The sequence below is a fragment of the Callospermophilus lateralis genome, chromosome 3 (assembly GCF_048772815.1).
Source record: "Callospermophilus lateralis isolate mCalLat2 chromosome 3, mCalLat2.hap1, whole genome shotgun sequence".
NCBI lineage: Eukaryota > Metazoa > Chordata > Mammalia > Rodentia > Sciuridae > Callospermophilus > Callospermophilus lateralis.
This window is the reverse complement of record NC_135307.1, coordinates 146090954-146107063: the sequence shown is the minus strand read 5'-3', so window position 1 is coordinate 146107063 and position 16110 is coordinate 146090954. Positions and strand designations below refer to the sequence as shown.

The 16110-nt window shown below is 37.2% G+C and overlaps 1 protein-coding gene across 2 annotated transcripts in view; it reads right to left on the bottom strand.

The window, feature by feature from the left end:
- The window catches only part of Asb7 (ankyrin repeat and SOCS box containing 7), a 39828-nt gene extending 24754 nt beyond the window's left edge, over positions 1-15074 (bottom strand). The window contains exons 1-4 of one of the 2 annotated variants that reach the window (XM_076848852.2): positions 14657-15074; positions 14372-14471; positions 8135-8255; positions 5550-5810 (exon numbers count right to left, since the gene is read on the bottom strand). In XM_076848852.2, coding sequence (XP_076704967.1) covers positions 5550-5760 — 211 coding nt within the window. In that variant the 5' untranslated portion in view covers positions 5761-5810; positions 8135-8255; positions 14372-14471; positions 14657-15074. Of the gene's footprint in view, positions 1-5549; positions 5811-8134; positions 8256-13439; positions 13493-14371; positions 14472-14656 lie in introns of those variants that run through there. The other variant, XM_076848854.2, reaches the window with a different exon arrangement.
- Positions 15075-16110: the final 1036 nt, after the last annotated feature.

Sequence of the window (16110 nt, the reverse complement as noted above, 5' to 3'; positions counted from 1 at the left end):
CCAGGCAGATATTAAGTGCTCAATAAATATTTTCTGAATAAATATATGACTAAATTATTTAGAGGGGACCAATAGCCAAATCATCTATTTATGAGTTCTCTCTTTCTCTCTCACACACACACCAGAAGAAAGGGGAATAAAGAAAAGGAGAGCAAAATGTTCAACTCTCGTTATACATTTTTTTTCCACTTATTTCCCCCTGTTGGTGATTTTGAAGAGTGGTCTGATAAATTCAGGTAGCGTTCTATTTCCATCACAAGGCTAGCCCATTTTCAAGCAATAATTTTTGAGAAAATATCAGTCGTATCTGTCAGACTATTATGTTAGTTACTTAACTGGTGCTAGTTTTATCTCTTAAGAGAAAAAAAAAAAGGTGTAGGTTCTACCCTCATGAAACTTCAGACTAACTGGCAACAGAGATATTGAATAGTAAACTAATTTATCATGCTTATTGACAGGCACTACAATAAGAAGGTGTAGAGGAAAATATCATGCACTAAAGGGATAATATCATACTGGAACAACATTTTATCATACAACTAGGACATAAATAATGATCTCAGCTGACCTAAGAGAGTGGCAGCTGAGATTTGAGGGAGAAGTAAGCACAAGCAAGGGAAAGGGGTCCAGGGTAAGGTAAGCACAAGAGTGACCTATCCAAGAAAAAGCCCAAGCTCAGCAAAGGCACAAAGCTACAGCAGGAAAAGTAAGTGGAGTCAAATACTGAAAGCAGATCACAGGAAGGACTTAGAACAGCAACTGCAAGGAATTGGGAAACCACTGATGGATTTTGAAAAGAAAATATTTTAATTTCCACTTCTGACAGATAACGTTATTTGGAGTTAAGCTGAGTTGAGGGAAGGGCAAGATGATGTGGGTATGAAGGAGACAAATCCAATAGTACTGGTGAGGAAAGAGGCTTTCCTGCCTAAGAGTGGGGCTGTGTCTCCTGTGAAAAGAGATGAAATCGTTGACAGATTTTTACAAGGCAGAATCAATTAAGATTTAGTAACCGATCACATCAGAAGTGAGGAAAAAGGTGTTCATAATGGTTTCTAGATTTCTGGCACAGTGGTGCCATAAACTGGGAAAGAACACAGAGAGGACAGTGGGTTGTGCTGTGCTGTGATATTGACAGGTCATGAAAGGGGATAACTAGGACTATGCTAGTAAGTACAGAACACACTTAAGCACTATATGTGGTCACATGGAGCAGATAAGAGGAGTTTCCTTTCCCAAAAATGAATTTGTCTGGACTGGTTTATAATGTGGTAGGAAAAATGCTCTCTGAAGATCTTATTAGGATAAAAGGAGCTGGTAAGAGATGCTATATAACAAATGAAGGGCTTCTCCAAAATATTTTGTTGTTGTTTTTTATTAAAATGTATTATAGAGCACATAACAGAATAAATGGAATGACATGTGACGTTCTTTCAAACCCCGGTTAGAAAACTTTATCTGATCCAACAGTGCATCATCATGAGGAAAGAAGGAAAAATTGAGGCTTATCTTTGGGGGAAAGAGGTGAAAATTGTACATGCACAAAAACCAATTCTGGACCAACCTAAATGCCACAAACCTTTTTAGAAGAAAATACGGGTAAATAATGATCCCATGATATGATGTATTTCCTAAACAAGACATAAAAGGCACAAACCATAAGACAAAAGAAAAACTGAACTCACATACATTAAAATGTAGACTTCTGCCCAACAACAAAAACATCAAAAATGTGGAAAAACTGGGCTGGTGATGTCAGTGGCACAGCACTTGCCTACCATGCACAAGAACCTGTGTTCAACCCCCAGTACCACAAAACAAGTGATTAGTAAAAATCAAAATGAATGTGAAAGAAATAGTACAAATTCAGAGAAGATTGTTGCGATATATAACAAAGGGGAATATATAAGCAATTCCTAGAAGTCAATAAGAAAAAAACAACCTAGTCTCATAATTTTTCATTAGTCATAGTTGATTTCGAAGAGAAAAAAAAAAAGAGGCAAGCGTGTCACACAGGGGAAGAGCAAACCATCTGCTGATACACTACTGGCAGAGGCAGAAGAATGGACACTTTCCCACAGGTTGGGAAGGACGTAAGCAATTACAACCTCTTCAGAGGACAACTTGTCAATATCCATTAAAAAATTTGACTTGGGAAGTGCACTTCTAGGAATTATTAAAGAGAGAAGCTTACATATGTAGAAAGATCAGTCCAGGACATTCTCTGTAATACTACTTCTATCAGGAAAATGAAAACAATTTAAAGTATCCAACAACAGGAGTTAAGTAGAAATAAATTACATAAATAAATTAGAGACAGAATGATATTCTGACAAATAACAGCTGTTAGGTGACAAAAATCAAGATACAGAACAGAATATTAAGAAAGGGCAGCAGGCTAGAAGGTAGAGGATGGAAAAATAATCATGCGTATATGCACAGACTATATATGCAGGTTTTTTTTAAAAAGTGATGAAAGATATGGTCTCTGGGGAAAAGACTGAGACTGGGACTGGGACTAGTGAGTATCCACTTCCTCCTCTCTGACCAGTCTGCAGTGCCTTAAATTTTGTTTTAACGAGGTATGTACACATTACCTTCTCAAAAGACAACATCTCCTAAGAAAATTTCATCCTTTCTCAAAAATAAAAAACAGAATAAATGATAATAAAACCATACTAAAACATCAATATGCATTTATTGACAGCTATTTATGAGGCAGAATCAACAAGACTTAGTAAAAAGGTGTCCATGATGGTTTCTAGATTTGGTACAGCAGTCCAGTTATATTCATAACATATCATCTATGGCTGCTTTCACATTATGCATTACTATAGAACTCATATGAAGTTTCTCTTTGGAGTAATGACAAATTAAATGTGGTATTGGATGCTCAAGTCACTGAATCGTACACTTTTACATGAGTGAACAGTATAGTATGTGAATTGTGTCTACTTATTATTTGTGGTACTAAGGGATCAAACCAAGGGGATCACACATGCTAGGCATACACCAATTCCTTTGAATCATGTAAATAAAGCTGTAAACACACACACACACACACACACACACACACACACACGCGCGCGCGCGCGCGTTTATAGAGAAAATAGGGATTAGAAACTGTGGCCTACAAAAAAATGTGGCCCATCCTGGTTTTCTTCTTCTCCCCCAACTGGTTTTGTTTTGTTCTGAGACAAGGTCTCATTATATAGCCCAAGCTGGCCTTGAACTTGCAATCCTCATGCACCAGTCTCCTCAGTGGCTGAGATTACAGGAAAGTGCCTCTGCAGCTGGCCCACCATTGATTCATTTTTTTTTTTTTTTTTTTGGTACCAGGGATTGAGCTCAGGGGCACTCCACCACTGAGCCACATTCCCAGCCCTTTTTGTATTTTATTTAGAGACAGGGTCTCATTGAGTTGCTTAGGGCCTTGCAGTTGCTGGCTTTGAAATTGTGATCCTCCTTTCTCAGCCCCTTGAGCTGCTGGGATTACAGGCATGCCCCACCATGCCAGCAAAACGTTTTTTTGTCATTGTTGTTTTTGTGTGGGTGGTGCTGGGGATTGAACCCGAAAAGCAAGCACTCTACCAACTGAGCTACCAACATAGCCCTGATTTTTTTTTTTTTAATATTTTTTATGTGGTACATGGACATAATACCTTTATTTTATTTATTTATATGTGGTGTTGAGGATGGAACCCAGTGCCTCACAAGTGCTAGGCAAGCTCGCTACACTGAGCTACAGCCCTAGTCCCCCTACCATTGATTTTTATAAATAAGGATTTAATGGAAAAGTCACACCTACTATAGATGATATATAGCTGTTTTCTCATCACAAAACAAACCTCTGATATCAGAAATATCTTTAAGTCATACAATCAAGTATAAAGCAACTGCTGTCGAACAGTAAGTAAGCATATTGCTTATGATCAAAACCCACACACAATACAATGCAGTATAATTTTTATGAGTACATGCAATGGCATTAGGACATGATCTGGAAGGATAAACACAAAATGAAACTTATGCCTACAGTTACTTACAGGCAGTGGAAGGCAGACAAGGATAGGGGCTGGCCAAAGGGGACTTGGGCTTTATTTGTAATTTATTTGAAAATGTGTTTTATTTGTGCTAAGGAGACAGTATCCATGTATTACCTGAATATTTGAACTTTTTCTTCTTAATTTTGTTTTTTTACGAGGCTGATGAAAGTAGAAAGTAACAGGACTAGGAAGAATAAAGAATGTGAGCTCTGATCTTCATCTTAATTTTACTATCTACTGCCAGAATTTTAAGTGTTCTTGATCCTACACCCACCTTTTTGTTTTTTCAATCTTTTTCCTGGCATTCCGCTTATGTTTCACCTTCATTAACTTCAGAACTGAGGTTTTCAAGTTGTATGGTGAAATGACGTGGAAGACAACTAGAAAGCAGGCACAGGCCAATGAATTTCTGGGTCTTGTAGACAATAGACTTATTTCAGGCATATAATTCTCATTTCAGGGCCCCTGGGATGTATGACTACTCCCAATCTCAGGTTTAGCTTTATCTTACTCCATGCTCATAGCCTTTGTATTCATATATTCATGTTCTTCACACAATCCTCATGAGAGCTATGGGACTTCTGACATTTTTATGCACTTCAGAATGCAAGGAAGTTTGGCTAGCCTTGTAACAAAGTGCAAACTAAGAATGAAACTATGTTGTTAATGAGCAATCCAGGCCATAGAATGGCACAAGTGTAACCTGAGTTCCGACCAAGCTGTTTTATACCATAATTTATAGAGTTAATGAAGGTATAAATAATTTAAAAAAATTCATTTCTAGGAAAATCAAGCAGCTTAAGTTCAACTGGAAGAAAAAGTAAATTGATTTGTGACAGTTATTAGTTTAAAAATCCTATGGAGATGCACAGTTTTTTGAAGCAAAAACATCAAATGACAAATGTAGTTTCCAACTACATATATTTATACAGAATTAGACCTCAGAAAAACCAGTCTTCTTGTAGGATACCTAGAAACTATGTATGATTCTGGAAAAGGCAAGTGCTCTACAGCAATAATAATAAAAGTAAGCATTCAAAATAAAAAGAAAGGCAAATTCTAAGACCATTGGAGCCAAGATGTTTAAAAGAAGTCTGAACTAAGGTCTCTCTGCTTAAGCAATTATCAACAGGGAAAACTTGTGCAATTCTCAGTACCTCAACCACTTCTGCTTCTGGAAACAAAAGTTAACTACACAGCTCAAGAAGTACAGCTTAGTTGAAATATCTTGAGAAAACTTGGTTGTACGTGGAAATTATACATGCAAGGAGAGGAAGTCAAACTCATCTTTTAAACAATTTGGTTTTAAACAAAACTCAGTATTTTGTTCACAAATTTTTCACAAAGAATAGGGAACGAGATGTTGAGTATTAATGAAAGAGAAGCATTAAAAAATTACACACACACATGTGTGCAGGCACACATGTGTGCAGGCACACATGCACTTTTAACTTGATTTCAAGTTTCTCCATGGGGAAAAAGGTTTGCTTGTGATAAACTCACCTCCGTGTTCTAGAAATACTCGAACACATCTTTCCTTTCCTCTTGCTGCAGAGAAATGAAGCAGGGTCCAGCCATTAGCATCTCGGCCATTTGGAGAATAGCCTTGTTCTAACATCTTCCGCACTGTGTGAACATCCCCAGCGGCCACTGCAGCCTGAATCTGCAATTCTTCCTGGAGTTCAGGGTTCCTTCGACAATGGTGGTGTAACATCCTAGCGAGTCCACTTTTTACAAAGGATTCATTAGGTCACAGGGATCAGCCTTTCAGGAAGGTAGAATTTATGAAATTTAGAATAGAATATGTGGCTCCTAATACTGCATCCACAAAATATCACAGAATTATCTCCATTTGCTAAATCAGTAAACCTAAGTAACAATAGTTCATATTCCTAGTTAACATTAAGAAAATTTCAGGAATTTCACTAAGATTACAAATGATTTTGCCAGGTATTGAACTCCTAGAACAAAACAAAACATTTCTTCTTTAGCCTTTTGAAAATTCAAAACAAGCAACATATGGGCACAAGAGCTTTATTACAGATAAAATGGGAGGTGACACCAGGCAGCTAAAAAAAGTGGGAACCACCAAAGGTGCTAAATTAGTACCTGTTTTAGGAATTCTGATTTATGTGGTGCACCATGGAAGAGATTTAAGTTGCAAACATTTAAGGATTCTATCTTAGATCAGAGTTAGTAAATATGGAGTATCAAATGGACAATCCATGTTCTTTAAAGACTAAAGACAATTTTGAGAAGTCAAAAAAAAAAAAAAAAAAAGAAAGAAATAAAAATCTTTAGACTGGTTCTTTAAAGTAAATCAATATCTTATTTTCAGCATATGGTGGAAGGTTGGGGGAAGGAAAAGTACACTGGATTAAGTAAATTAGAGTAAAATATTTTTATTATATTTACCTTCCTTTTGTCTATTTCAATTTCTTTCTATCAGTGTTTCCCAGTTTATGGTATTTGATGTATTATCTACTCCTTTCCTTTTCTGCCACATCCTTTTTGGCACTTTTCTAATTTGTTTTTCAAAAGTTTAACTTTACAAATATTCAAAGCAGAAAAATTATGATATGTTTTTAAACTCTAAGGATCTGAAAAACCTGTTAAGAACCTGTTAAAATAAAATTATTTTAAAGGAAAAGTAATACCTAGAATTTCCATAAGCTCTAGTAGGTCACAAAAGAGATATGTACTCATACCAAATATAAAATGAGATCTTCATGCAAACAGGAACAATCCAAATTGAAATGATGAAAGGTCACATCTCATATGTGTGAGTACAAAAAAGTTTTTAAGATTTTAGGTATGCGTAGAAACCTAAACTCTAATAAGCTTCTAGGAAGATATTCCAATTGAGCTCATTTAAAAGAATAGATTACCCTCATCTCTTAAGTAGTAATTTCCATTTCTAATAATAAAAATTAAAAATTATGTGATAAGGCCATTTAAAGACATTTTGTTCTCATATGTAGGTTAGACATTTTGAGATAATCTTGTGACCAATAATAATTTAACTTGCAAAATTTCTCCTTATAGATTATATAGTTTAAACTAAGCCTACGTTAGGTGGAACCATCATAGCTTAAGAGTACAAATACCTGATGTGATTTTATACATGGAACATTATGTTACTACATATTCATAAGTATCACTATTGTGATGTAATTTAAAAATATCAAGCTACTGCTACAAATAGCTATTTTCTCAGAGACAATAGAGAGTTCTTAACAATTTGTTATCTTAAAAAACAAGATTTTCCCCTCTGTCTTCACTTAAGTTACTTCATTGATATTAAATCTGAACTTAGAAACCTGAAGGAATTAGAATTTTTGCTAATTCTCAGTGTTATAAGAGAAAATGTGGAAGATCATCAGAAAGAATTAATAGAAACTGTAACTATATGCTCAAAACAATCATCTTTAACAGAATGTTTTAAATGGGATGATTTTCTTGGAACTTAAAGAAGGTCTGCTGTACAAGAAAAAGTCTGAAACAGTATCAAAACAAACCTGGATTTCCTTATAGCAAGTGTTGTATGTAGTACACTACTGTTATGCCAAATTAAAAAAAAAAAAAGTTGAAACAGTATCAAAAATAAACTGGCATTTTCTTTCAACAAGTGGTATATGCAGTAAACATTAACTGATTTATTTATTTGGTTTTTTGTTTGTTTATTGTGAGGGGTGGTAATGAGGATTGAACTCAGGGGCACTCAACCACTGAGCCACACCCCAGCCCTAATTTATATTTTAGAGACAGGATCTCACTGAGTTGCTTAGTGCCTCACCGATGCTAAGGCTGGCTTTGAACTGCGATCCTCTTGCCTCAATCTCCTGAGCTGCTGGGATTACATGCATGTGCCACCATGCCTGGCTGATTTATTTTTTTAATTCATAATTTGTACATTTCTTTATTTAATTAATTTATTTATTTTTGGTGTTTGGAATTGAACCCAGGATGTGCTCTACCATTGAGTTAAACTCCCAGCCCCCATATGTTAGCTGATTTCAAGAAAAGTAAAAGCTAAATGAGTATCTCCCGATGTAGTATAGCTGACTGATAATCCTGATGTACCTTACCTTACAGAAGAGTATCCCTTCTCCTGGTGTATGGATTGCCTAATAACCATTGTGCACATACAGCATTGTGGGGAGGGGTTCAGAGGGTGTCCAGGTTGCAGAGCAAAAGAGCCTTCTTAACCTAAAAATAAATAACAATCACAGGGAAATTCCTTAAAATAATAAAGAAATCATAGCTACTTGCATAGTCTACTTTTTGGTGAGCTTAAATATCCGTACTTTACTATAAATCTATACAGAGAGAAAGAACTCAGAAAAACTCTTAGAAAAACTCTTAGAAAAAATGATCTTGTCACTTACAATATTCCTGAAGGTAGTATCAAACGTGATTTACTTCCAGACGCCCACAACTCCCATGTATTTTTTTTTTTTTTTTTTGAAAAAGAGTAGAGAAATCATATATTTGGATTCTGGATGCAAGCACAGATTCTTCTTTTTCCTCTACTGAGAATGTATCTTCAGACATTTCATTTGAATTATTTTAACTGACACCATGAGTTACCTGCTGTGCTTTCTAAACAGGACTAAAAGGAGAAAATGTGTGCACTGAATATAGAAGATGGCCAGGGTCAAAATGGAATCTATGACAACTAAAAGGTGAGGATAAATGCTGGTTCCTCATATGCTCAAGAGGCATCAACTCAATAATATTAAAGACATTATTTCTTTATGCATACATCAAACTAGGTAAAACAGTAACAATACTTTTGCCAGCTTCCCCACATGAATTCTAAAACAAACAAACAAACAAACCTCTCACTACAACTAAAAGAAAAGGGATCTTTCTCCATGTCAAGTGAATACTAGGTCTGTAAATTCCATTCAGGTTAAAGACACGTGCAAAGTGACTTACACAAACAACAGGAGAATCACTTTAGGAATTTTGTATTGGAAGAACCAGCACCCCTTTCCATGACGACAGGATAGAGATACCAAGCCCTCTAGCACTTAAACCTTCAGATGAGGGAAAGGCCAGGCTACCTGGCAACCTGACAAGCTGTAGGGAAAAAGTAGAAGTTGTAGGTACTGCTGGCTGCATGCTAGAATTTTCACCAATCCAAATTAGATAGACCACTCCTGCATTTTGCTCTTTTCATACCTGATTCTTTCTTGTCAAACTTTTCCAAGGAGGGCAAAGACTGGCAAATAAAATATAATATTTTATCTTATTGTTTCTAAATAAATGAAGTAGACATGATGAGAGCACCTTTACACAAGGCAAAGTGTAAATAATGTGGAACAATCCTTATAGAAATGACTAAGTCTAGAGCTAGGGTAGGAAATATACAAGATGAGCCTGGAGCATCTTGTAGTACTAAAAGGAATGTGCTTGACGAAAAAAAATCACGAATGGACTAAGTTGAGAGAACAAAGGAACCAAATGAAAGAGCTTTCAATGGCCAAAGATGAAACAACTGGAGCAAGGAAATACTTCTACAGTACTGAATTATAACCCAAAATATAAAATAAATCCCATTTATTTCAATATATAAAATAAAAATATATTTATTTAGTATATTGAAATAAATAACTGGACAAATAAAGAGAAATACAATTCCTGTTCAGAGTTCCAAATAACATGTGTACTAGTACCCACTTGAGAAGGTAACAAATATATATTAACATAGGTATCAACAGCAGAAACTGGCTACAGAATATATGGGGAACATTGTACTATCTTTGTAATTTTTCTAAGTTATGCTAAAATAAAGTCTATTTTAAAAATGTAAATCAATTATTTCTAATGATGTGCCTCACACATTTCCACATATGACCTGTGATCATTTTCCACATTAATGACATTTACATGTCAGAAATGAATATCAATGGACACCTTATTTCTAAGTGTGTCCTAGCAGCCCCTGCTCCCAAAAGTAGAAAAGATCCAACGTGGCTTCAAGTCCATAAGAATCCTTGTGGTTTTTACTGGCTTCTAAATAGCCATCACTACTACCATGGAGGTGGGTAGACATGATGGGGAGGAGGCCATGACAGCTGAGAGGTTGAGGAAAATATGAAATACTATTTATTTATAATATCAGAAAAGACTGGATATTAAAATATGAAGTGACTAAGTTATTTCTCCCCATTAAAAAAAAGATGTATGAACATTAGTAACTTGTGACAATTTCATATAAGTTACTTCAAACAAACAAATGAATGTCTGCTGAATGCCTGAGATGGCCAGCATGGTGTTAGGCCTTGGCCATAGATATCAGCTCTAGAGAGTATTTTAATAGAGAGATCTACATACTTAAAATGATTTTTTTTAATCCTAGAAATTTTAGGATTGTTTTTCTCTTTTCTGATAAAACAAAGCACTATAAATTTAGATTTAAATCAAAAAAGCACTCCTTACATATATCTGGTACATCACTCTTTATAGGGAAAAACACATACAACTATGTACACATGATCCCTATCAGTTGCACCATTTTAAATTATGGAGGGCATTAATTTATTACCAAAAATCCCAATAGTCCAAAGCATCAGACAATTTTCTCTTGGTGTTATTTGATGAGAGCTGCACCTAATAGGGTATGGCTACTCATGTATGTATAAATAAAGAATAAAAAAAGATCAAAGAACTTAAAAGTGAATATTGTATTCACTGGTAAAAATGCCTATTACAAACATCAAGGAAATCCAAAGGTGAGAATGGAGAAGAGCCTATTTCCCCTCAGGGAGTACCTGTTTAAAAATCTGAAAGCTCATGGAAGTCACCTATCAAAAAAAAAGGAATATGGCAAAAGAGACAATTTTTAAAATAACATAATTCAGTATAAGACTATCTTGATGACTTGGACTCAGGAACTAATGATCCTCTAAGGATACAATCTTTAGAAATTCCATTCTAAGCAAAAAGTATACGAATGCTGAATACTGTAGAAGTATGTATCAAAGTGAACCATTTCCATAATATGTATCACTTTTATATGCAGTCTTATTGCTCAAAGTTAACACTGTTTAAATTTTGCTAACTCATCTTTTCCTCTCTACATGGGGTCAAAAGAAAACAAACTTGGGTTCCCAAGGTTTTATACTGTTTAATCATATTAGAAATTACAAGTTCAGAAATTAAGATAAATTACCGCTTAATTTCCATATAGATGTCAAGTGAACTTCATTTAGTAAAACCAAAACTTCTTGCTTCACATATTTAAAAGAAAATATGTGATATGATAGTGAAATATAAAATACCCACAAAACTAAACATATTTAAAAAAAAACCTCTACAAAATTATAAAATCTTCATACAGTTTGACCATATTTCTCTAATTTCCTTTGGTATAAATAACTAGACCTTAGTGGCTTTTTGCATATTATTTTCACTAAAAGTTCACACATTTTTTGATTAAGTGATACAAATTAGAACTGTCTTCATGATTTCACACAAACTAGAAACAAGCTAACAGCTTGCTTGCTACTCAAAAAAAAAGAAATAAGCATTTCCTTGCAGAGTAAGCAAAGATAGAAGCTAGTAAGGAAATAAAATCAACAACTTCAAGGATTTTGGCTCTAAGGGGGAAAAATATTCTACCAGTGGCTCATTAGACCTAAGAGGAAAGATGGATGCAGAAACACTCCAAAGCCCAATCAAAGCATACAACCTGGCTGAAATGCATGTTAATGAGCTCTACTTAGTGATTAAGAGCCTGGAACCCCCCAAAAAGTGGAGGTGTTATTTTAAAACCACTCAACATAGCACTGTGTTTGTGTTCCTAAACAAATATAAGGGTATTCATAGTTCCTCCAAATTACTGGGCCTGTGAATAACAGAGATTTATCATCATGTACAATTTATCTATGATTCACTTAAGTTTCAGCAGAAAACCCAATACTTTTCACGTAGTGCAGATAAGGCAATAAAGGAATTTTAAAGTTCACTTATCCAACTCAACTCAAAGCTTAAATCACAAGTATTAAAAATGATACTACCTTTTTCTATTAACCCATGTATGCCAATACAATCTTTGCAGCCTCACATGTCAGTGCCTACAAAGTCTTCAAGAAAGGAGACAAGTGTTATACTATGGAATGCTTTCACTTGAGAATGAAATGAATAGCTGAAAGTCAAATAGTAGATACAACATAAACTTTAACTGACTTTAGGACTTTTAGAAGTAGCATATGCCTCTAAGTCACCAAAGTTAAATATGAACAAAATAAATAATTGTCAATGTGTAATCCATAGTATTTTCAAGAGGCATCACTGAATAGATTCAATTAAAATCAATTATTCTCTTCTATGTGATTATAAATGTATATTTGGTGACCAAATAAATCAGATGAGTTTGTTTTCAAAATGATGTGTCTGGCAAAAGAATGAACATAAAGTTGGCAGCCAGACTGAAAAAAATATAAATGACCTAAATGGCGATGTTGCTAGTAAATACCCAAATTAAATATTTTAAATGTTTGGCATAACCTAGATCAAATACTCTCCATCATGCTAATCATATTCTCTAATCTTAGAAAAATGATTAAAAGCTGAGCAGATCCATGATATTATTTAAGCAATGAGAATGAACTGGTGGGAAACATGGGGAAAGCAATGCCCTCTTTTTATAAGTTTTTTGACAGGTTACAGACTTCCCCTCTCTTACCATCTCAGGTAATGGAGAAAGCCTGAGAAATGAAAACTCACTAGGATTAAATCCAAAGCAGAAAAAATATTTCACCAAGAAGGGTTAAATAGAAAATATATACTTCATATGAATCTTCAAATCATATCTCAAATATTTAGCTTTTTTTTTTTCTTAGATTCTAAAGTAATCATTAGGTATCTCTGGTTACTTCCATATTTAAATAATAAAAAGCAGCATTTAACTTTATGGCTTTATGCCTAGCTTTTACCGAAATGATCAATTAGCCTTGATTCCTACATACATATATAAAGGTCTACCTAAACTTTCACCATAGATCAGTTACTGGTAGATGCTATTTCTAATTGTATTCAGAAAATACCCTTGACATCCAGTTCCAGATCTCAAGAATATCCAAATCCCTTAAAAGTATCTTTAGTTATATCTGGAGAATTAGTAGAATCATATGGAAAGCAGAAATTCCAGTGGAACAAAGTAAAAAAAAAAAACATGTTATTTTGAGTGCTTTTTCACACCAAAAAATCCTTACACAATCTGAGATATTAAAAAAAAAAAAAAATGAGGTTAACAAGTCACTTTATACCCTTGCTAGTAGATGCTAGAAAAGTCATTCACTTGGCTGATTTCTGAATTAGCCTTTATATAATTTCTGTGCTCATATGCTCTCTTTAGGAATTACATTCATGTCCTAAACTTACCTTTAATGCATTTTCAGAGGCAGCATCAAAATAGGCAGCAGAAATGTGACCACATGAATTAGATGCTTAAATTTTGATTTAGCAAATTCTCTGTAAAAGTTTTGAAATAAGAAAACTGATTTATGAAGAGGGCCAAAATTAAGCCCCAGATATCTAAACACATCAAAATATCCTTTATTTTTGTATTTCTGACTGTAAAATGATTGTTAACATTGTGTAAATTTTTGTTTGTCTAAAACATCTGTGATGTAACGAATATCTCTTTGTAAAAATTTTGGTGTCTATCCATATTTGTCATACACAAATGTGGGAAAACCTAGAGTTAATCACATGTAAATGCTTCAGGAGCTAATACTGTTTTCATTCTATTCACACTTTAAAAGTAAATATATCCACTTTTTACTATTGGAAAAAATCAGAGTATTTTTGAAACTTAACAAATTTCAAGCCAATAGTTTACCCTCCCCTACCAGACTGTCAGGTGAGGTAATGAAAAGATTTTCTGACAGTGGTACAGAAAAGGTGACAGAAGTAGCAAAGGGGGTGGGGGTAAGTAAATTGTGGTTTAATTAAAAAGCAGAGTCTTTCAGAATTAACAAGCAATTAACATGAAATTGAAGAATTCCTATGAGAGTAAGGAAGGTGGGAGAGCTACAAAAAGGTCTCAAAGCCTCAGAGCAAATGGCACAGTGTATCAAAAGATAATGCAAAACATGGAAACTCACTGAACGGAGAGGAAAAGGAAATAGGTTTCTAGAGTAGAGAAGTTATTAAAATGTCAAGGATCAGGCCCTGCAGTGTTTTTGTTTTTGCTAGGAAACTGGAGTCTAGGAAAGGATGCATCCCCAAGTAACCGCCCTGAAAATAATGCACTGCCTAATGAGGTAGGGGCCAGGAATAAACAATGGGGGAGGGGAGATCTGGCTCATTACCTTTATGGAAGATGCTGGTCAGAGGTACTCTGCCTGCTGCTTCTCTAGAGAGTAGACAGACCCCCTTCCTGCTCTCGAGTGTCCTCCGGTCAGTTCACACCTGGAAAACGGAAACCAGTGAGTGGTGCAGTGCCCCAGGGGCGAAGAGAAGAGGGTTCTAAGAAAGAGGGAGCAAAGGAAAAAGCTAGAAAGTGGCAAAGGGCAGGCAGGCAGAAACAGTGATTTTTCCTTCTTCCCAGACCTCTAGGTAGCCCCCTTCCCTTCGGAGGAGGTAACTGACTTTACCTGTTTCCTCAGCTGCTGCTTCTCTTCCTTCTCTCAGCCTCCTCCACACTCACCAACTTCTCCATTGAAGAAACACCCCAGGCAGGGCCGGACACGGGTGTTCCCGATCCTCCTAGGTGCCTCACGGCCCTGGCCCGGAGAGCATCCAGATAGCCGAGTAGGGTAGGGGTGGCTGTCCTGGCCTCCGGGCAGCTTCGGGACAGGGGTGCAGGGAGGAAGTCTGGGCTCGGGGATTGGGGGGGACCGCCCCGGTCCAGGGGCTCGGAGCAGGGGGGCTGTCGCGCTCCGGGCCAGAGGCTTCCAGCTACGGAGGGACTCAGGAGGTCTCGGGACAGCGAGGTCCTAGGTCGTACAGAGTCCGAAGTGCCAGCAGCCGGGTCTCCGGACAGGGGGCTTTCGGGATGCACTTTGCACTGGGCCACCCCCGCCCCCTCCCTCCAGCACTTTGGGGTCACTGGGATGGGACCAATCCTTCAGCAGCCAATCAGCGGCCGCACTAGAGCCTGAGCCCTGAGCCGTAAACCAGGTCCGGGGTGGGAGGGGGGTGGGGGGTGGGGGCGACTTGGTTGGTTGGTTGCTTCCTTCTCCCCTCCTTTCCCCAGCAGCCCCCACCCCCTATCTGCCGTAAAGCTGCTTGCGGATTCGCGACAGTTAGGGGAGGCGTGTCGATCGGAGCTAAGACTCGTCTCTGATTGGTCTCACTCACTTCCCCTCGGCTTCCCCGCGGAGGCTTCCAAGGCTCCGCCCCTGGCAGAGGGACTCGAAGTGGTTGCTAAGAGACACTGTACACCGAAAGGTGGCTGTGCGCCTGCGGGAGGAGTGGATTAGCGTATACATTCCGTGAACTACGGTGGCCCTGAAAGAACAGACGTGAACTTGAATGGCGTTGCGAAGGCCGAGAGGCCTGAGGAGGCTCCCGGACTGGTAACCCCAAGCGGTCGTTGAACTGAGCGACAGGAGAGACGTGTGTACAGCAGAGTGAGGGTCTGGTACCGGAGCTGGGGAGGCAGCAGTCTCCACAAAGTGAGGAGGGAGAGGCCCTGACCCGCCGCCTCTCCTCAGCGCTTCCAGTGCCCAATCTTTGGAGCATCTGTCGGTCTCAGAGACCCGGTGAGCTACCAAGCTGGAGATGCCTCCCGGAGGCTGCAAGTTAGCATTGTCTTTGGAACCGCGATGCTGGCTCAAGGGCTTTCCTGAAAGCATAACGATCCTCAGGTCCACGGTTTCCTGTGAGTGAAGGTAACGGGAGAGTGGGAAATATGTAACATGGGCATATGAAGACGTGTTTATTAAATGTGTTAATTCATTTCGCTAGTATTTACTGGCCGAGCACTGTTCCAGTCTTTGGGGAGACAACAGAAAACAAGAGAAAGGCAATCACTTGTGTTTTCATTTCATCAAGGGAGACTAATACAGGATGATCAGGGACAGTCTATACTAAAAGCAAAATAAGA